The sequence below is a fragment of the Papaver somniferum genome, chromosome 2 (assembly GCF_003573695.1).
Source record: "Papaver somniferum cultivar HN1 chromosome 2, ASM357369v1, whole genome shotgun sequence".
NCBI classification, from domain to species: domain Eukaryota; kingdom Viridiplantae; phylum Streptophyta; class Magnoliopsida; order Ranunculales; family Papaveraceae; genus Papaver; species Papaver somniferum.
In genome coordinates, this window is record NC_039359.1 from 50,619,060 (window position 1) to 50,643,008 (window position 23,949).

At 38.8% G+C, this 23,949-nt stretch overlaps 2 protein-coding genes across 2 annotated transcripts; one reads left to right on the forward strand and one right to left on the reverse strand.

Annotated features, from left to right (window-relative positions):
- Positions 1–4,196: 4,196 nt before the first annotated feature.
- Positions 4,197–5,251, reverse strand: LOC113353238. The gene is made up of 2 exons (XM_026596909.1): positions 5,075–5,251; positions 4,197–4,705 (listed from the first exon to the last, which is right to left on the reverse strand). Exons 1-2 carry the CDS (start codon positions 5,154–5,156, stop codon positions 4,473–4,475), a joined length of 315 nt encoding a protein of 104 aa, XP_026452694.1. The 5' UTR covers positions 5,157–5,251; the 3' UTR covers positions 4,197–4,472.
- Positions 5,252–18,969: 13,718 nt separating this feature from the next.
- LOC113353240 (MADS-box transcription factor 57-like) lies at positions 18,970–22,548 on the forward strand. Its single transcript, XM_026596910.1, has 4 exons — positions 18,970–19,151; positions 21,438–21,513; positions 22,048–22,109; positions 22,443–22,548. The coding sequence occupies exons 1-4, from the start codon at positions 18,970–18,972 to the stop codon at positions 22,546–22,548; spliced, it is 426 nt and encodes a 141-aa protein (XP_026452695.1).
- Positions 22,549–23,949: the final 1,401 nt, after the last annotated feature.

Below are 23,949 nucleotides of genomic sequence, written 5' to 3' on the forward strand. Positions count from 1 at the left end.
GGCGTATGACCCATTTTACTCCTATTTTATGATGATCACCGATATAGAATTTGTATTTGAAAATACAAGATATCGCATCACTTTTTTTAATAATTGTTAAAGATATGGAAATCTCAATCGGCAGCAAAGTCTCTCAGAATATAAGTACATTGATAACTGTCGATTATTCTCGGTGGGAGTACAAGATCAACAGTTTTCCATACTGTGTAACAGTATGTGGAACAACACGTGGAAGCAAACATAAAATGGAGTTCACCTATTTAGCAGTGATTGTTCTTTTTGTTTTTTTTCACTACACTGACATTGCAAATCTCTTGAACTGAACAAGCCATAACTTTGGGAGTCTGACCTTCTTATATCATCTTGCACTAAAACGGAACAACCTTCTCCAGTCTTCATAAATTAAGGCATCTGTGAGGGAAAAATACCCGATGGCCACGTGTCAACATTCTAAGAGATGAATACATGATAAGATAATGGGATAGGAACACCGAATCCTACTCTAAAAAGGTGAGTTCGTCTGAATCGAGACGCCTGCTACAACGCCACATGAATGACGCGTGTGAGGAGTGGTCTAATCCGCTCATACGTTCAAGTCTAAAAAAGAAGGACTGCATTTAATGAAGGATAAGAACAGACGTGCAGTAAAAGGCTCAGGCAATCTATACTATGACCTAGAGGTGATAGAGTACGAGGTTCTCCAGAGAAGGGTTACACGATGACGAGCAAGAAGAGACCGACTCGGAGGGAGAACCAAGAAAGCCATCATGAGGGATAGTATAGAACCAGTCCGAAGCGGTGAAGGCGATGCACGACAACTCCACCATCTCGGTAAGACCATGCCTTCACGAGTTTAATTTGCCTATAAATACCAGTCCATGTAGAAGGAGATGGAAAACTTATGTAACATTTTAGATGGTCTTTCTACAGAGAATTCCTGAGAGAGATCTAGAGAAAGAGAGAATAAGAAGTCTAAGTGACATTTGCAGTTCTTTCATGGGTAAGACCTTATAATCAATAAAGAAAACATGTTCTTTCCCGTGGACGTAGGTCTTCATGGCCGAACCACGTTATATTCTTGTGTCAATCTTTACTTCTCATGTTCTTTACATCTTGTTTATCTTGAATCTTGAATGTTTGAGTAGTTTATAGCCTTTAGATTTACATGGGTGTAGACATCAGAAAAGATGCAACTACATTTTGGTGCTAGATACATGGAGGTATGAAGATCTATTCTACCTCCCTATATCATTTTCATAATCTTCATAAGAGAAGTGGATTTTATACCACTGTGTAGACTTCTATTAGAAATTATGAGTAAAGATCGGGCTCAATAACGATCCATGCGATCTCTGGAGCCTTGAAGACCCTCAAAATTAACAGATCTACATCTTTTTCATAGATTTTCTTCAAGATTTTTGTTTTTTTAAGTTTTCTATGTCTTCCTCAAGATGCCCAGGAGAGTTGTAGATCGGAGTAAAAATGGAGTTTCAAACACTTCGGTGATCAAACGACCTCCTCCATGAAAGAGTTGGGTAGAAATACTAGTCAGTAAACTTCATAAGAGAAATATCACCCTATGAAAGTTGAAAAAACAGATTTTTTATGATGTTCATCATCAATATCACAATAACCAAGATCTTCTTCTTAGAAACCTAACTCTAAGTCAAGGGGAAGGATTAATGAGTACATAATCGATCATCAAACTCAAAGTTTGTCCAAAATGAAAAGTCTAAAGATGATGAGAAATATTTCCTAGAATGAGAAGATATGCTCAATCGTCATGATTTGGTTTTTTTCCCAATAAAGGTATAACGTATGGGAAGAGGTATTTTTCTCAAAAAGAGAGACAAATAAAAAACCTATTCTCCATCATTAACACCTCATGCAAGTAGGTAATGTTTTGACATTTTCACATGTCTCCAAAATGTACTAAAAAGTCTTCCTGTGCAAAAGTTGACCAGCCTAAACTCTGACTTAGTAATTGCACGTGACCTGCAAACTTAGGGTCCCACTTTTCTGGAAGAATAGACAAATTAAGCATTATTTCATATATCGCAGGTAAAGCGATGGTGACGAGACGATTTACTCGTACGAGCCAAAACTAAACTGGTAGAACCCACCACGAAGGCCTAGACGATATGGAGCTAGGAGAGAAGGTGCACAACGGTGCACTCACTGGAGAGGGACAACCCGATAATTAATCCATATCAGGAGGGGTTAACCGATAACTCCAGTTCCTACGAAGAGGGGAACCCCTTCGTCAGACAAGATGATATCCATCTAACTCAACTAGGAGGGTTGAATGATTTGCCAAGGAAAACGATGAATTATGAAACAAATAAGGACGAACCTTCTAACCATGGTAATACCACTGTGACCATCGCATCTATCCTCAAAGCGCAGGAGGCGCACGATGAGAGAATGAAGAAACTAGAAAGACGTAACAGGAGGTTAGAACGGAGAAACCGCAGGCTAAAATGCAAAGCGATGAAGAAGGTGCCACTCGCTACCATAGAGGAGACCCCTGAGCAGGAGAATCCTTTTGAGCACTTTGAAGATGACGAGCGAGTCAATATCCCTGACACCTCTATCAAGGAAACAGCGGATCGCTTTCCTAAGGAAAGAAGAGGCGTCCTAGACGAGGAAGATAGTCTATCCGAGGGGTCATCCGATGTTGATCCCAAGCATAGGCGAGAAAGTAATAGAAATGACCATGCCAAATGCGTAGTCGAGAATCCCACCACCGCTAATCCCAAAGGAGGATAGACCTCGAAGTCAACTCGTTCTAATATTGTTTCGTACACCGAACAATCGTATGAGGACTCACGGCGATCCACGCATCGCCATAGAGAAATATCTTTCCCACCCGAGAGAGCATAGGGAAGGAAGAAGAAGGCGGAAATAAGGCACATAGACGATCAGTTACAGGCCCGACTCTGCCACTTAGAGGCTATGTGTAGAGAATCCACAGGAAAGAAAGAAAGCAAGAAGTTGGCAGAGGTAATGCAGGAGGAAGGACAATCCCTTTTTTCCGAGAACCTATTAACACAACCATTTCCACGGAAATGTTCCCTCCCGAAGCTCACAACCCCATTCAGTGGAATCGGGGACGCAATTGAACATCTTAGAACTTATCGCATGACACTAACCCAGTGGGATCGATACAATGTGGTGTTGTGTAAGTTTTTCCCAGATAGTCTGAGAGATGAGGCCCTGATGTGGTTCAATAATTTACCAAAAGGATCAGTTAAATCATTCGCTCACCTATCCGAGCTGTTCTTAGAAACATATATTCACAATAGCAGAGTCAAGCCAGAAGTTGACGCACTGTTCCAGTTGGCCCGAGGACCAAATGAGTCACTCCGCTCTCTGGTAACACGTTGGAGAAAACTATGCACCGAAATCGGAAAAGTCCAGAGGCCTACGCGATCTTAGGATTCAAAAATAGTTTGAGAAAGACAGACCCTATATTCGTCCGTATGTATGAAACCATGCCAAAGAGTCTGGGAAAGTTGAGAGAGATCCAGGAGGACTATGTGTCTCTTGAAGAACTTCAAGACGGTACCCATGATAAACTGGTAAAAGGAACCGGTAGGGAGAAAATATGGTAAAACCACAGAACCCCCAGGTGCCAGCCCAAGGAGCAGGGCAACCCAACAATGGGTCTACCCAGTTCGATAAACATCGGAGTGGAGGATGGAAAGGCCGAGACCAATCCCAACAAAAGAAAAGAAAATTTGTAGACCCAGTCTACACGAAACTAAACACCCCCATATCCGAGATCCTCAAGAAGATCGACGGACAATACAAAATCACTTTCCCATGGAACAAAGGTCAGCAGCCCGAGAGGGCCAAAAATAGAACTGACTTCTGCGAGTTCCATCAATTCCATAGTCACACGACAGACTCGTGCAGAGACTTGAAAAAGATGGTACAGGATCTAATCGACGAAGGCAAACTCCAGAAGTACATCGCCTAACCAGCGATCTAACCTGCCACTGGGGTACCCATACATCGTGTGGAGATTCCTCGTGAGGCACAATATTTAGCAAGGTTTTTAAATCGTGAATTGCAACGCGAATCGTTTTTTCATTTTCATGAATCGAATCGTATATTGAATCGTGAATCGTAGTTTCATAGTCCATTTTTTATATGAATTGAGAAAAAAATTACACATATAAATACACGCATAAGAACAAATAACATCCATAAATATACGTTTTCATTCATCAATGTTCAAGTGTCACAGACTCAAAGTGATACAGAATCCGTGTTTCACTATACAAAATATGGTTAAAGTGTCTAATTATCCCCCCAAATCCCAAAAAGTATGCTTCTTGTGCCAAAATATATGCAAAATATGAAGCCTTAACCAAAATATATGCAAAATATATCTGCCGATAACTATAAGCCTATATCAGTTTATCTACTTATATGTAGATAACTACCCAGCAAAATATGTTCTCATCTCATGTCATGATAAAGTTAGTGATCTCCCATATCAAAACCATCATCAGAAAGCCATTCATTGTCACTTTTTGCTTGTATATTACAGTTTCACTCATTTCTTCTACATTAGTCTCTTCCTCTATTTCATCCTCTTCAACTTCTTCTACCTCATTTTCCTCCACAAGTCTTGCTTCTTTTCCATTATTGTTCCCTTTACCTTGCGCAAGCTTCATGGTACTAAGGTTTCTTGGCCCTACAACAGACACGAATCATAATTAATATCCAAGTATTTAAAATTGTCAAGGTGCACGGCTCAGAGATGAACCTGCATTTAAAAGGAAAAAAATCCAAAGAGCACAACCAAAATTGGAAAACAGATTCTGTTCGCTTGGAAGAAATTGAAAAACGTATTTCCTACTTAGTTTGTCATTCCAAAAATCAATTCCCATGAAAACCACTTTGTTAAGAACCCAATTTTGAAGAAAAAACTACAGAACAACTAAGATTTCACAATTTCAAACAACAGATCATTAGATCACTAAATACATGCTGTGATTTCAATCACCGTTAAACTAAGCAATACAAATAAATTGAAATTTTGTAATAATTCCACTTCCATTACCTGACTTACACGATTTCAGTTTCCAAAGATTCAATTCTCTGATTTTATTGTAAACCACTGAAGTAACTCCACTAACTTGCATCTTTGATGGGTTATTTTGGGGGATTTCTTCGATCTTGCTACTAGAGAATGGATTTTTTTTGGAACCCTAGAAACTGAGTTTTGGAATGGAGGACGAGTTCGAGAGGAGTGAACTGTATTGGGGTTACCAGTCGATCATTTTAAAGCCTTTAGATTTGAGTTTTATTAATAAAAAATGGAAAGAAATCAAAACCGTAGATCGCAAATTGAAGCGAATCTACTGTTCAAATTACATATCATGCGCTTCAAGAGAAAAACGCTTTACACACATGTTTTGAATCGTTTTTTATTTATTTTTTTGACGCGAATCGGACGCTCTGAATCGTAAAGCGGACGATTTTAAAAACATTGGTATTTAGGATGCAATATGATATCGCACTCAGCTATCATTGCTCCCACCTTTGAAGGAAATATTACAGGACAAATCCATAAACGAAACTTTGACGGTGATGAAGTCTTCAGTATAGCAAGAGAGCTCCTATTGAGGAGTGAATGAAATTTCATATCAGCTTTTCAGCCTCAGAGGCACCTGACGGAGGTGGGAACCACAACGACCCACTAGTGGTCACGATGGCCATCGCACTTCCCGAACACAAAGGAGAGGGAGAAAGACCTCAGGCATTGCCATGGGCACTGCCTAAGATCCTAATCGATGGAGGAAGCTATGTCGAAATGTTATTCTATGAAACATTCAAACAGATGGGACTTAGAGACGTCTGCCTAATATCCTCCACCTATAACATATTTGGCTTCAATGTCTCATCGACCCGCCCAAGGGGTGAGGTGATATTGGAAATTCAGGTAGGAAAGATCCTCACCTTAACCAGTTTCTGTGTAGTGGACGTGATTTCACCCTGCACAGCTATCGTCGGGCGATCCTGGGTCCACAGGATCAATGGAGTTTCCTCGACTTACCATCAGAGGCTAAGGTTCCCTACACCTAACGGAGTTGCAGAAATCGTCGGAGACTCTGGTGAGGCAAAATATTGCTACAAGATGGACGTTCAGAACGGCGAAAACAAAGTGAACTCTCCAAAGGCGCAGGCAAGGAGGGCCAGAAATGCCAACAACTTGGCTGAAATTCATGACTACATAGCAATAACTAATGAGCCAAAGCGCTCGGAAGATGCTCCAGCCTCGTGCAACACCATAACCTCAGGGTCGCCTACATGGTCATTATAGCAATCACAGACCCTTTCCGATGAAGGAGAGCGTGAATCCAACCTCCACCCAAAGGTTGATACCCCCATTGCTTTAAAGAAAGAAAATAAAACACAAGCATGGCGTATGAAGGACACGATCAGAAGCAATTCAGAGATGTGCCAAGATCAAATTGTGAATTGCTCCAGAGTGCAAGCCTAGGAGGCAGAAGACACACCAGACGATATCGACGCACCATCAGGCGATCCACGAAGGATCATACCGTGCACAAGCACTACGAGTCGCTCGAAAAATGCCGCATCCGATGTGGGTATCTGACATGGCCAAAATACCAAAGGAAAATGGAGGTGTACGAGTCAATATTGACACCTGCGAATTTGTAAAGACATGTCCAAAAAAAAGTCTTCCACTCCTTAATATTAACTGGCACACAGATGCAACACCTGCATGTGAACTGCTATCCCTAATGGATAAATACTCGGGTTATAATACCTTGATTAGCAAAGCCAAGAAACAAAAGCATCTTTGGCCCTACGAAGATGAAGACTTGGAGTAAATAATGAAGCCAGGCCCCTTGGCCATTAACCAAGAGAGGATCCGACATTGTCGGACCCCTTCAAACTAGCACATGGCAGCAAATTGTCGTACAGGATTTTTGCAAAATGGGATGAAAATGCAACCCTCGGACACAACCAAGACCACGATGTCTCTAAAAGTCTCTTAAGAAACGATACATATCATCATATCCCAACCACCTCCGTAGCAAGTGGTGAAGGTAACATTCAAAAGGGCGCTAACAAGACAATCGCTGATACGATCAGCATGAACTTAGAAAAACATGAAGCCAGTAGACGCAATCATCAATGCAGCATAATATGGGAAAAAATGACCCCACTCACCCTTACTTTTGATACAGAAGTGATCACAATAGCCGAAACGCTAATCCCAACGGCCAAGGCCGAAACACGAGGAAAGAATCTCACCTCGGATCCGGAAACCTCGAAGCCAGCTGATCCCGAGGAGAACCAAGATTTGGCATCTCAGAGAAATAATAACTATCATGAGAAATATACCCGAGGATACGACAAGTATGCCCAGTGGAGACAACTTGACTCAGGCGACGAAACTTGGCACAAGACGCTTCTATGCCACCACGAGCCGGAGAAACCTATCCCGACTCGACAAGAAGTCCACGTGATCATCACCAAGGCAGATGATGGAGCACACAGGCTGCCCAAATCCAAGGGAAAAACAATAATGCGCCCATAACGAATTAAGTACCCAGAGCAGTATCATGCCCATGCAGGCTGGCGCTTAGAAGGTTAAATTACGAGAATGAGGCTTAATCCCTACTTGTAAAAGGTCATGAAACCTTCCTCAGATGTACTAAGGGTTTATAAACCCTCTTTTGAGATTAATAAAACTCCCCCTTTTGTGCACATTCTTCCAATTTCCTTGATTTTTGTTTATTTTTTCTTTTTTTTTCTTTATCCTTTTCCTTTATTTTTTTATTTCCTGTTTTATATTTGCATACAGAATAATCACATCATGCTTGCATTATAACAAAAGCCCATCAAGACTATGGCACGGTGCTAGCCACATCTTCCATTCTACAACGAATGATACGGGTAAAATACCTAAGATACCTAAGACGGACACAAGACCTAAGGTAAATCCATCACGATCATGAAATCGGATGATGTCCTTCCATAACAAGAGATGTCTAGAATCAAGGTACTTAACTTCGACTGAGGCAAGAATCACTTGACCGAGATATCTCCCTTCAAAACATGGTTAAAAAGAAAGTGACTCAAATATATGGTCACTCAACCAAGGGGCAAGTGTAACCTAAACTGGAAACTATTAAAAATCCTAATAAGGCATTACATGAGAAGGGAAATTTGTTATATTCAAAATCCAACACCGTAAGAGATGACCTATCCAATTAAGGAACTGCTCACTCCTTGGCTTCGTCACCCATGGTTGGACCAAAAATATACACCAAAGTCCCTTAAGACCAACAATTTGGGACCATTACACGACATATATAAAGAAGCAAGAAGTCACCATATGTACTGCTAGATAAGTTAGCAGAAACTGTCAAAGCGCCTCCCACAGACGAGGACCTATCAAAGTATAAATAGAAAAATAACGCCTCTCACATTTGAGGACTTTACAAAAAATAAACAAGTATTTTTATCTCACAAGGAACACGAGAAAATACTAAACGATGTCTACTACATACAACCTCGGATACAACACGAGGCCCAAATGCTAAAAGCAGAAAGTCGGAAGTCCTTAAAAGGAAACAACACTTACACGAACAAGAAGAGCAGACAAATTCAAGTCTGTCTATCACCAGGAACACCTTGATCAATTTCCATCTGATCCTCGCCCTCAGCAGTATCAGGAGCAACTTTCTCAGGCTCGTACTCAGCATGCGGTGGTGGGATCGCAACGCTAGCAGCAACAACGACTTGTTGATGCACACAAAGGACGGAGGCTCTACAAGCCTTTGTAATCATAGACTTGTACTCCACGTGAAGATTGCTCAACTTTTCATTCTTGTCAGCACGTTCATCCGCTAGCTCATCCTCATGTTGGTTCACCAATTCATTGAGCTCATCATCAAGGCTCAAACGCGCCCCTCTCTCCTTCTCCAACTCTGCATTGTGCTTACGAGCCTCTGCAAGACAAATTGAGATAGCCAGTTTGTAAGAAGCACATCAATAAAGGAGTGCATAAAAATAATTGCTAACTAGCAACCTTCATGCTCAGTTAAAAAAACAACTAAGTTCTGTTCTAAATGGATCTTCTCAGTATCTAAGGCACTAATTTGCACTTCCGCAGGAGTTACGGCCGTATCACCGGTCGGTCACGATAGCATATGTCTATCACGTTCCATTTCAAGCGCGATAAACTCTCGCTTAAGTTGTCTCAATGCTTCCCTATCATCCTTAGCATGTGATAGCATGGGCATGTGATCGGACTGCCACTCAATGAGCCAATCCTTTTGAGCTCGGAGCATCTTGATCTCATCCGAGCGAGTAACAACTACTCGCTTAGATTTATCCAACACCACACAAAGTTCTGCAATGCGATCCCTGTGAGCATCCACATCGGTCTGCAGTTTAACTTGATCTTTCTCCAAGGCATCAATCTTGCATTGACGAAAACTCACATCGAGCTTTAGATTTGCAAGTTTTATGCCATGCTTACGACCAATATTATCTAGCCTCTCCTCCAATTATTTGACGGTGTATACCAATAGAGGGACTAATTCAGAAATCTAAAACCTATCATGGAGACGAAAAATCTAGACGAAGGAGGAAATAAATACCTTCCAACTCTTTCTTATACCGACGAAAGGAAAATACTCTCTGCTTAGCCATCTCAACAACGGAACGAAGTTTCTGGACCTCTTGCTCAGCAGCCCTGGCTCGCTTCCTAGCAACACGAGTCTCAGATAGCATGCCGGTTATCAAATTGTTTCTCTAGAGAATCAGACTAACAAAACCAGTCAAAACTGGGGCAATTAGAAACTCAAACCTAATAAACCAAGGTTAGGCGTTCAATACATACCGCATGCACAAGATGCTGCTGAGCGGCCTTGGGAAAAGAAGTTAAGATACGAGCTTGCTCATCCTCGCTCAGCCGAGCATATTGATCCGAGCATAGTATCTTCATCGCCTCGGATCCACCACTGAACAAATACACAGTGGAAGACGAACTAGACGGAACCGTCGAAGCAGGAGGAAACCCACCAGCAAAAGTACTTGGTATACTAGGAGCACCAACACTCGGAACCATAGGAAGAATACCACTAACATTAACACCACCAACCCGAGAACTCATATCGCAAACAACACCCTTGTCAGTAAGATTACTCGCCTGGGGAAGGCTCACATCCGACAATATTTGCGCCATCGGGATCGACAGGATCATTCAACAAAGCTTAGTCAAGATCATCAAAGAATGCATCACCAAGGTCTATCTTAGATTTTGATATGTAGATCAAAACTAAGATGAATATCATTATGGAAATCAGTGATTACGATAAATTAAACTACATATCAAAATCATAACACAAAGTAAAAGATAAACTGAGAGACAAACCGATATACGTGGTTCGACACTAACGCCTACATCTACGGAGAAACCTCGTAGGGTGAATTAAATTACTGCTCAATTCTTAAGATGATTGAGTGATTTACATTTACATTAAACTCCTATTAATAGAGTTTGTCGAGTTTACTAAACCTAGGAGATAATACAATGCGTTATCTCTTGTTTGACTAGGTATTACATTTGTAAATAACTGATTACGTAATTATCTAAATAAACTGCACACGGTCTTCACGGCTACATAAGCTCACTACACGTTATCACCTTGATATATCATGTAGATTGACTAAATATTCCAACACCCCCCCTCAAGTTGGACACGGAGGGAATTGAAGTGTACAACTTGAACTGAACAAAAATGCACTTCATACGATCTAATATTGAGTGATTCCTAGAAACTCTCTTGAACAGCAACACCGGAATGCTCGAATGGTAACACCGAAACATAGTCTTCATCGTATGGATTCCTCACTCTATAACTGGAACATCTATGGAGTAGTTACTTGAGATGCAACAGTACCCCACTGGTGAATGAATTTTGATCTTAACAGAAGCTTTTAACTCCACCATTTAGCATTGTCCAGATGACGTGACATAGACAATGCAGATGACATAAACGTAAGAAATGGATTTGATTGATCAAATCTGAAACTGTAAAAGATATTGAAATTATTTTCCTCAACAGGTTTGGAAAGCAAACGATAACATGTTTGGATTGAATTAACTTCCCGGGTGTTGGGAAATATATTTCGGGAATAAAAAGGTTTCGGATAGAAAAGAATATATATATTTGGATATCAAAGAATATATTCAGAATTGGATTTGTATTCCGAATGTTTTTGACTTTGGTGAAACAAAACAACTTCGAGTGAAGTTTGGAATATGTGCTCCAAAACTGAAAATGCACACAAAAAACAAACCATAATGGCAGAAGCATAGAAAGATTGCTTTAACTGTTAACAGAGAACATGAATACCATTTCATTAGGTATATAAGAAAAATGATTAAAAAAATCATTGATCAGAAATGATCAGTAACATCAAGTTTTGCTTCCTGGATTGCGTGATCAGGAGTACAGACAAGTGGTTAGAGAATATGAGTTTATAGTGATGGATGCCAAGACCAGAAGAATAAAAATGAAAACCTCTGGTGTTTGATATCCACAAAACAAAAAGACGACATATAGCGATTCCGACGACGTCATAGGAAAACGCTGAAATAATGGATCGATATATTGATATATCCAAAAATAACGGAATTTTTTTTTTTTTTTTGAAAAATAACTTGATTACCAAAAATTGATTGAAGATTCTCAGGGAAAAAATTGAGATTTGAGACAAAATCAATCGACCACAAAGATTACCGGAAAAAAAAAAAAAAAAAAAAAAAAAAAAAAAAAAAAAAAACCAGTAACTATGATAAATTAATTACGGGAGAATGCAAACGTGAAAAACGTAAGCATATTTTGAAAGATTGACCTCTCTAGGAGGAGATATATTTGTAAGGTCTAAAGACAGATTGATACGTTTAGACCAGGAGCAACAAGATCATTTAACCAAACAAGAAAAATTGGTCACGCTGTTGTTGTTCAGTAACAGAGATGATGAGCACCGTTGACGAACATGAAGGTGCAGTGATATAATTTTGAGATCCAATAATGGTATATCCAGGAACATTCGAACTGTTGCAACAAAATTAGATGACAGTCAGTGATGACCCGATATTTTAAGATATAAAGTGAAATAGTTATTATAGTACTTTGATGCAAAGTCAAAAACTAAATAGTACTCTTTGATCAAAGGAATTCCATGAGAATATTCTTTTGATCACTAATTCAACGGATGATTAAACCTTTATGAGCTGTTAAAGGTAAAATAGACATAACAAAAAATATTGATAAATTTCCTTGCGGGAAATGAAGACAAACCACTAAGGTTGAATTGGTGATGATCTTTAAAGCTAAAATCGATAGAAGAAAAACTTAAATTAGCTAAGAATGAAAAAAATCAGACACAATGAAAATAGATTGCGGAAGCGATTGGATCGAGAGCAATTTCTGCTCTGATACCATCTTAGATTTTGATATGTAGATCAAAACTAAGATGAATATTATTATGGAAATCAGTGATTACGATAAATTAAACTACATATCAAAATCATAACACAAAGTAAAAGATAAACTGAGAGACAAACCGATATACGTGGTTCGGCACTAACGCCTACGTCCACGGAGAAACCCCGTAGGGTGAATTAAATTACTGCTAAATTCTTAAGATGATTGAGTGATTTACATTTACATTAAACTCCTATTTATAGAGTTTGTCGAGTTTACTAAACCTAGGAGATAATACAATGCGTTATCTCTTGTTTGACTAGGTATTACATTTGTATATAACTGATTATGTAATTATCTAAATAAACTGCACACGGTCTTCACGGCTACATAAGCTCACTACACGTTCACATCGCCTCGGATCCACCACTGAACAAATACACAGTGGAAGACGAACTAGACGGAACCGTCGAAGCAGGAGGAAACCCACCAGCAAAAGTACTTGGTATACCAGGAGCACCAACACTCGGAACCATAGGAAGAATACCACTAACATTAACACCACCAACCCGAGAACTCATATCGCAAACAACACCCTTGTCAGTAAGATTACTCGCCTGGGGAAGGCTCACATCCGACAATATTTGCTCCATCGGGATCGACAGGATCATTCAACAAAGCTTAGTCAAGATCATCAAAGAATGCATCACCAAGGTCTACCACCTCATTATCACCAAATAATGCACCAATATCTACCTCCATGGCATGCTCTTCCACAACCGCAGGAGCATTAGATGGCCCAGAACCATCAACAACCCTTCTTCTCTGCCAAATAAAACATAATATCGAATGCTAAGGCATCAAACAGGGGCAAGGTATATATACGTCAAAACAGTATGACAATATTTCCTACCTTAGCATCCTCAGTAACTCGAAGAGATGGTGAAGACGCCTACGATGTGGAACCCATCTAAGCTCTCATGGATTATAAGACCGCAGATGACCATGCATCTCAGGGATCCCGGGAAGGACATTACCAAGTTCATGCCAACCAAAAATATAAGGCCCCACGATGCGAAGAGGAGCTACGTGCCACTTAGGATCATGAGTCTTGAGAAGTTTATATTGGGTGGGGTTGGGAGGATCCAAATCGGATGTAAGTGCAGAACCTCAGATAGGTTTTCGAGATCTAGAAATCCCGACTCCAAAGCCTTCAAAGGTATTGGACTGTTGGCACCAATAATTCTCCACAAAGGACGCAGACGAATATAAATCCTTTAGATCGGTGGTGAACTCGTTCAAATCGTGCTTAGTAAATTTGCTTTGGCTTCGCCGAGAGCATTCTCGCATGATCCTATAGAAATTACCATTAAGCTGAAATATGGCTCGCTGAGGATCGACCATAGTAAGTACCTCGTACTGGAAAGAATCCAATGGACAGTATAGAGGAAGGCGGAGCCCATCATCAAGTTGGCCTGCTCATACGATGATCTCGTTTGGACCACATGAGTTGTCCAACAAGAGTTTCTTCGAAAAACGTCGGCCTGACCCTCCGGAGTGGAAAAACTGACTTGAAACCTTTGAAGATGATGTTTAGTCTTCATTAAGGCTAAGAAATCGGCATCAGACATACCGGAGGAACGAATAGTGCTCGGAGTCCTCATCGGTCTCTTATCAGCACTAAGAAAAACAAATCAAAGACAAATCAGAATTTACACTGGTGAAAAACCGGCGTAAACAATAAAAAAGATGGAAATAATAACGGTGATTATCAGAAACTTCACAGTGAAGAACAATGGATAAAATCATCGATTAAAGTAATCATGATGATCACAGAACCCAAAAAAGAATAAAACAATGGCAAGAACCATTGATCCAAACAAATATAACGGTGTAAACCACCGGAAAAAACAAAAGGAAAAACAAAGAAAGGGGACCATACCGTCTTGAATGTCGAGATGGAGAGTTTCTCCCGGACATAATAAACTTCTTTATAGGAGACAAGAAGTTAAGTACAAACAATAAGAGACAAAGGAGAGAAAGAATGAAAAAGTTCTGAACTCTGAAAACAGATAATAAAGGCATCATTCTCTTCTCCCAAAAGATTTTATAAGAAACCAATGGATAACCAACCGGCGCCTCAAGTCCATCAGGTAAAAGCGCACTAAAAGTGCAGACGTGGCGGAAATCTCGGACATGGCGACAAAGAAGGGACGGATACGAAGTTTTCTTCCCAACATTCCCTTGGAAAGTTGCAAAGAAAAGGAGAAAAATGTGAGGGGAAAATAACCGATGTCCACGTTTCAACATCCTAAGGGATGTATACATAATAAGATAATGGGATAGGAACACCGAATCCTACTCTAAAAAGGTGAGTTCGTCTGAATCGAGACGCCTGCTACAACGCCACATGAATGACGCGTGTGAGGAGTGGTCTAATCCGCTCAGACGGTCAAGTCTAAAAAGAAGGACTACATTTAATGAAGGATAAGAACAGACGTGGATGAATCTGCATCGCAGTAGAAGGCTCAGGTGATCTATACTATGACCTAGAGGTGATAGAGCACGAGGTTCTCCAGAGAAGGATACACAATGACGAGCAAGGCGAGACGACTCGGAGGGAGAACCAAGCATGCCATCACGAGGGATAGTATAGAACCAGTCCAAAGCGGTGAAGGCGATGCACAACAAGTCCACCAGCTCGGCAAGACCACGCCTTCACGAGTTTAATTTGCCTATAAATACCAGTCCATGTAGAAGGAGATGAACAACTTATGTAACATTTTATATAGTCTTTCTACAGAGAATTCCTGAGAGAGATCTAGAGAAAGAGAGAATAAGAAGTCTAAGTGACATTTGTAGTTCTTTCAAAGATAATACCTTATAATCAATAAAGAAAACATCTTATTTCTCATGGACGTAGATCTTCATGGCCGAACCACGTTATATGCTTGTGTCAATCTTTATTTCTCATGTTCGATCTTTACATCTTGTTTATCTTGAATGTTGAATGTTTGAATAGTTAATAGCCTTTAGATTTATACGAGTCTAGCCATCAGAAAAGATGCAACTACAGCATCAGTAAATCCAAACATCCCAACCCACGAGGATTAAAAACGTCCAATTGAAAGCATTTTCGTATTACAAAAGCGAAAGATATTGAAAGCACGTTTTATGTGGAACTAGGTGCTAGAGTTGGTCTAGTACGACAGGTAGGTGTCCGGGAATAAAGCGGAATTGTTTATGTACGATGAAGACTAAAATGTCCAGGCTAGCAGACGTTTGTCATGTGGATTGAGCAATAAAATATAAGTTTAGACACCCATAATTTTGCGTAAGCAGTGACGGGAGCTACCAAACACCCAAAGCAGTCAAATCTCAATTTTAAGGTTAGGTTCATGACCCTCACATTTGTTTGATCCGTTTCTTTGGCTTTATCGATTAAAAAAAGATGTGTGCATACCAAAGCAGGGCAGTGGGGAAGCTAGAACCGCAGCTGTAGGTATGGGTAGGGGATGTGTTTAACAAGGCCTGAGAGTTGAGAGCTTATTTTATCTAAAAACTGGCTTGAGAAGCTAGCTGGCGTGGAATTTTGCACTCCACCCCTGAAGCAGGGCGTACGAGATCACATTCATATCGACTTACAGAGCTAATGATCTTAGTTGTAATAAGTGAGAACTGGTAAAAAGTTGCCTTTTGATTTAATTATAGAAAGAAGTTTCGTTTTGCCTTGGGTGGAAATTGGTATACAGTAACAGTGTACTACACATTTTAGGCTCGAGTTTGACTCAACAACAACTACAAAAATATACAAACCAAAAGCATCGCTTATATACTATGATAGTGTGAGCAAAAGAAAAGCTTTTTGCGAACCAAAAAGTAAAGAGACTTCAATAATGAACTCAGTTTGGGTCATTTAGTACATCAAATGGCAAACGAGAAGGACTGAAAGACATCCACAAAAACTCGCATTCCCTTAACGAAGAAGGCCGATTAAAAAGTACAACTTTATGTTATTTCGGATGACATCTTTCGGTCAGTACCGTGGGTTCCTATCTTCTTCCCCACGGGTATTACTCTGCAATCTCGTCAATAACGTTAAGAAAACCAAACCAAGATTAAGCCCCTCGAAAAATGAATTCCTCACTAAACAAAGGAGTGAATAACCATTAAAATTTAAAAAGCACACGCGTGTCAGTGGAAACCTGCTGTTGGTGGGGTTCACCTCCATTTTGCGGTTTTTTTAAAGAAAGACAGACCGACAGACAACAACAACCCTGCCTCAGGCTCTCTCTTTTTCTGTTTCGTTGTTCCGCTAAACGGATTTTCTTTTCTCTTTTTCAAAAACTCACCGCTGACCGCCCATTTTCACATACAGCAGTGTGGTGTCTCTCGATCTCGATTATCCCCCATTTGTATAGCTTATTTTACATTGACATACATACATTGATACGACATTGCCTGTTTTGCTTCGGAAGCCAAGGCACCCTTTCAACAGCCTTCAACGGTTCAACCTGTTATTTTCCGCCAGCTTTACCTATTAGATATCAAGGCATACTGCATGAGCGGGATTTTAAGTTCATATTAAGAGAAAACAACTTTGAATGATATTCCCACTTGAACCCTAGGATATATATTAAGCCAGCTTAGAAAATTATGTATACATGCTAGATCTCATCGAGATAGACCATATTAATCAACAGTCTCACTTCGTGCAAAGATGTATTTCCAGCACATTGCGTATGTAAATTAACAACTATGCATTCATGAAAACAAACATAAATCAATTTTACAACTCGCATTAAAATTAAATTTGAGTACCTTAACAGAAAAACGCAAATATTTTATAAGTACAGTTACAAGAGAATCCATTACGAATGCAAAAGCAAGTGAATACCCAATTACCGTTACTCTTTGTAATATTTCACTCACGTAAGACAGTTCTAAGGTGGTACGGTGGTAGGATATAACTACAGAAATCAAATGTGCTCATGCACATGCTCATTAGGACACAGCCAACAAGAACAAATGATTTTTAATTACATCTTCACCCACCCTATAGAAGGAAAAGTAGAACATACAACAGAAACTAAAATGTCAGAAACCAATAAGTAAGTGAATATAATAACATCAACAAGTACGGCGCAACTACAGAACACAACAATAGTCGCATCACATGAACAAGAATCTTTCAAAGCAAAAAAAAAGACTAGCTAGGGTGATAATATATGGTGGTTATCTCTAGCTACCTGTCTCAATACATGTTAAGCTGCGTTGATTTGGCTGCAGGCTCACATGGATAACCAGAAGTGCGTATCTTTCTCTAAAGAAGTCAGTACTCTTCCATCTCTTGCGTTTCGTAGGGTGTTTGTGACACTTTTCCAAATCCCTATTTTTCTTTCAGTTATTGTGCACTTGATCCGTGGATCCTAGTACTAGTTTTGATTTGGTTAGTACTCTTATTGGTTACTTCAAATCCTCATAAAGGGCAGTGCACATGGCCACAACCGATAAAGATTCTGAAAATATAACTACATTATAACTACAACTTAAGTACGCTTCATGTTCTTACTGATCCAAAAAAAAAAAGTATGCTTCATGTTCTAAGTAAATTGATCTCCTTTCCGCTGAAAATGTTATGATGGATTCTGACTTAGATTGTACAACTCGATTTTTTTTCGAAGATCTTGCAGCTCAAGTTGCCACAGAAGTTGTTTCATTTAGCTAGATAGATTAAAAGAATTAAGTTATTTTTTTCAGTGTACTTGTGTGTCGGTAGTTTGAAAAGACATCGAGATTTGGATTATATAGGAATACATCTCTTAGAAGATTTGAATCAACAGACATCGTTTCCAAACAACCAAAAGGAAAATTCAAATAGAACTACGCCCAACATAGCCTGGCCTGGACATTACTTACCGATTTCAAATTGATCGATGTCCAGTTTAACGAAATATACTATGTACCGATATTTTAAAGTACTCCTATACAGAGATGATCAGCTAATTGTTTTATCGCAATTCCGTCAGCAACTAGCGACAAATGTGATTCTCTTAGCAAAACAATATATGTGATCTGGAATTAGATTATCTCCCGAAAGTTAGCATATTACAATTATATGTAAGCTGACCCCAAAGACAAACTTAATTAGAAACATTAAACTTTGAACAATTAATTAATTAATTAAACTGCTATTTACATTTATTTTTCTGATAAGTGCTTATCATTTCTATACATTACTTACACAAATAAGTAATAACCACTACTGGTTTTGCTGAAACCAGCAAGAAAATAGTGCTGTTGGCTCTTTGTTGCTTAGATAAACAAAACCCGAGATCTGTCGAACAAGATATTCTTCTTTTAGTTCTCTTCAGAAATTTGTTCATTTCCCATTTCTAGATCCCCATTTTTGGTTTTTTGATCCTAATTTCCCATTTCTAGATCCCCCTTGACTTTGCTTGGGAGCTACAATAAGATGGGGAGAGGAAAGATTGTGATTCGAAAGATCGATAACATAACAAGCAGGCAAGTGACTTTCTCAAAACGAAGGAACGGATTGATTAAGAAAGCCAAGGAGCTTTCAATTCTTTGTGATGCTGAAGTTGGTCTTATCGTCTTCTCTAGCACCGACAAGCTTTATGAGTTCTCGAGTACCAGGTAAATCTCTTTTTCTTTTAATTTCTATGTCTTCTTAATTTATCGCCTTATGTCTATTGAGATCCCTATTCGACTATATACAGCTCATTAAGATCAACATCAAAAAAATAATCAGCACCAGATGCATGCAATTCGAGTTCAATATCAAGCTAATTTTGTTCATGAAACAGTTATCTAGCTTCCTATACGTTTGCTTCATGTATCTGAATCAGATAACATGAATTGCATGGCAATGAACTGGCACAACTTAAAATTTACTTACTAAGTGATCAAAAATTTAATTAGGTAACTTGATCACTTACTTTTTGTTTTGTTTTCTTTTTTTTTTTGATCCGTAAAAATAGTTTATATATATATATATATAAAGATAATTGTACATCAGCACACCCAACAGTAATTCCCACGTTGATATGCTACTGCTAGCAACCCTCTTAACATTTTAAGAATCCTCACCAAATATTGGTAATCCCAGAAAAACTCATCACACACTAATGTGAAAAGTCTCATACAAAGAAAGCCCAAAACCATTAAAACCAACCAAGTATTTGGAAACCCTAATTATAATCTTTCCACCTAAAAAAGTATAAACCCTAGCTAGCAGTCACAAACATCGGCCGCCACTTGACCCCTAGGAACTGAAATCGCCTCCGCCGTGACCACCATTGCTTTCACCACCATGACACCCAACATAAACAAGATTGACTTGATTGGGACCCTAAAACCAGATGCAACAAATCCACAATCTTTGTATTTGTTTTCTCTTTCTTGAGTGGTTCTAAACCGACAGGGATATTAAACCACGCTAAAACCACACCTTAAAAAGCTCTCACATTTTTTTTCAGTGGGTCCCGGTGGGCCCATCCATACAAAGAAAGCCCAAAACCATTAAAACCAACCAAGTATTTGGAAACCCTAATTATAATCTTTCCACCTAAAAAGTAGAAATCCTAGCTAGCACTCACAAACATCGGCCGCCACTTAGGAACTGAAATCGCCTCGGCCCTCCGCCATGACCACCATTGCTTTCACCACCATGACACCCAACATAAACAAGATTGACTTGATTGGGACCCTAAAACCAGATGCAACAAATCCACTATCCTTGTATTTGTTTTCTCTTTCTTGAGTGGTTCTAAACCGACCGTGATATTAAACCACGCTAAAACCACGCCTTAAAAAGCTCTCACATTTTTTCACTGGGTCCCGATGGGCCCAGCCGGAGGACTGCAGGGGTCACTTTTCGTGGGGCCAATCGAAAAGTATGTGAGTGGCGGTTTTGGCTTAGTTTATTGATGCGGTTCGTTAAGAATTTTTGTTCTTTCTTATCTTAGTATCTTGACCCAATTTTTCTTTTTCACATCTTAATTTGTTAATATAAGGTTGAACACGTTCCGATCGGATCAACATAGATCGATCTTACGGTTCGTTACTTGCTTGATAAAATTATGTTGCTTTCTCACTCTTTCTTCTGTATCAATTTTTTTCTACAATGGTTCTATGTGAACCGAGAATTCCAAACACGTTAAAAACCGCCTCTCATGAATTTTTTTTTTCTTTTTTTGTGGGTTTCAATGGACCCGCACCCTCGGAAAACATACAGGATGGATGAATTTTTGTGAGGTGTTTTTGGGCTGGTTTTTGTTCGTCAAGAATTTCTGTTTTTTCTATCATTTTCTCTGGATAGGTACGGGTCCATTCTACAACATGCCTCAGTGAGAGCCCCCACCTCCAACTTTACCTGTAGGGCGAGGGATGTGAGAGTTCTGCCAATTAACGTTTTTCTTAATAGTGGAAATCTCACTCACAAAAATGTTTTTCTTATATGATTTTTGAGTGATATTCTTAATTGATTTATTTTCTATATAAAAGGATATTTGATTGCTATTAGAATAGGTCCTTGTATTCCCTCCGTCCTATTTTAAATGAAGAGGAAGGTGTTTTCACACATATTATGAAAAAGAAAGATACTTATACTTTTTAAATCTACCCTTATTAATATCTTCTAAAATATTTAAATTTCTAGTTTTTAATTCCTAGATTTTAGTGTGGACTTGAAATCTAGTGGATTATTTAAAAATTTCATTTGGGAAATTGAGCTTGAATTATAATTATTTTTTATGTTTATATATGATTCCAAAACATGGACAAATCAGGAAGGTTTAGGGGGAAAATATGAAAACCTTCATGTAATTTGGGATTTGAAAAAAATTCTTTCCCTTCATCTAAAATATAGGACGGAGGGAGTATAATATTAATAATATGCCATTACCTGTTTTGTTATTATAGCATGAACTCTTTGCTGGAGCGATACGATACATCAAAGGAGGAGAATTCATTGCTGAATGCAACTACTGAGGCAAAGGTAAACTTTCAAGGACCTTCATTTTGTTATTCCCTTTAAAGACTAGCATGCTGCAATTTTTTAGTTGCTATTTCCTTTCTCTTTGTAACCTTTTTGTAGATTTTTCACTGTTTTTGTGATTCATGGTGTTTGCCCTTTTAGGGTTCCAATATACCATCAAACAACATAAACTATACATTGGCACGGCACCTAAAAGAGGTTACAGTTCAAGAGAATGTCTTGTATAGGGTGGTTACATATATGAAACACCCACATTTATCATTGGAGAAGCTGTAAAACTGACCCAATTAGAAACTTTGGCTGTTGTACAACACGCATCATTATGCACAAAAGTATATTGATTTTCTTACTATGCTATGCCTAAAACAACTTTAAACCCAAGATATATATTAATTAGGCCAGCTCAGGAAGAAAAAAATCTGCTGGCTCATAAGTGCTCTCACTGTTATAACACCTAAACCAAAGAACTAACATTTGTGTAAATATATGTACATATAATCCCAGCCTAAATAATATTACTTATTTTACTTGCAGTTTTGGAAAAGGGAAGCAGCAACCTTTAAGCATCAATTTCAAAACTTGCAAGAAGGCCATCGGTATGACATTTTTACTGTATGGGGGAATGGACTCGGAACAAAAAATGCCAACTAACAGGAAATGAAAAGTCTAACTATATCGATTTGAACTCCGTAGATATCTCTGTAAAAATATGCAACCACCAATAAAGTTGTTACATTCCTGAAACATGAAAAGTTAAAACTTTGCTCACCGTATACCTTTCATTTAATGTAATTTCCAGGTGAGAATTGCTTAGCAAAAGTTCATACTCATACATCTGCTTAGTGTTAATACATAAATGTGAATGTGTCATCCGGATGGTCTATAAACTGCATAGTAGTCCTTATATATCATGCGGAAAAAATATGCAGGAAAATGATGGGTCAAGAGCTGTGCAGTTTGAGCGCTAAGGAGCTACAAAATTTGGAAAATCAATTGGAAATGAGTTTGCGTGGTGTCCGTATGCAAAAGGTCTAACATACTAAATCTTCATGCCATGCATCCTTTAGTGCTAACCAATACATATTCCAGGTGAACATATCCTAACAACGTTTTTATTTCGACAGGACCAAATTCTAACAGATGAGATACACGAATTAAACCAAAAGGTCTCCAAAAAAACGGAAACTATTTGCCTATTTCATAGCTAAATCAATATAACTCCAAACAACTAATACGTTTGTTAATCATACTGCAGGGAAACCTTCTTCGCCAAGAAAATATGGAACTATTCAATAAGGAACACCATACACGTCGAGAAAACATGGACTTGTTAAGGAAGTTAATTGCTCAGAGTTTATATCTTCAGTTAGGTTGACCCACCCTATTGTGTTCTAGCCCATCCAAGCATTAATTTTTGGTCACAGATCAATGAGGCGAGAGATGCAAGTGAGACAGATAAGATGTCTAATTCTCCAAATGGCTTTAATCTTGAAGAAGATATCAAACTCCGATTAAGCCAACCACAACAACAAAACTTTGATACACCAGGGGGGAAAGCCATAACACTGAGGTAAAGTCCTGATTCCCGGTGCTAGAAATTATGCATATGAAGTATTTCAATTTTGAAACTAATATATTAAAATTTCCATGAAAAAAGAGCAGCCGACGACAGTTGAGGTTGTTGGTTAAACTTCAACATAGAAATCATTAACAAGCTGGTTAGAACAAGATTAAGAAATTGATGTAATCCTAAGGGAATTAGAAGTCATCTAGTTCTAAGAAAAGGAAAGACATGTAATAAGGTAATAAGACTAGGAAAAGGAATTCATAGTTCTATATATAGATGATCACCAAAGTTGTGGTTGATCATATGAGCAAGATTAGAGCTTGTGTTTAGTTTTGAGAGATTTTCTAAACATCAATAAAGAGAGTTGTCTTTATATAAGCTAAGTTTCATCTTGCAGCTGCCATTAATTGGTATCAGAGCTTGTTTTTGAGCCATGGAAAACGAAACCACCATTGTGGGTGCAAAACAGTTCACGCCACCATCAATACAAGTTCCAATCCTCAACGCCACAAACTACACAGTATGGGCCATGAGAATGAAGGTACTGATGAAAATCTACAAAGTTTGGGAAACAATTGATCCTGGTACATTGGACCCAGATAAAAACAATGTTGCCATTGGAACAGGAAACTTGTTCTACAAAGTAATACCAGAATGTCTTGTTCTACAAGTTGGTGAACAGGAAACTTCAAAGAAAATTTGGGATGCAATAAAGGCACGTAATCTCAGAGCTGATCGAGTTAAAGAAGCCTGTCTGCAAACCTTAATGTCTGAATTTGAAAGAGTGAAGATGAAAGACACTGATACTATTGATAGCTTTGCAGGAAAGCTATCGGAGATAGCCTCAAAAGCTGCGTCACTTGGACAAT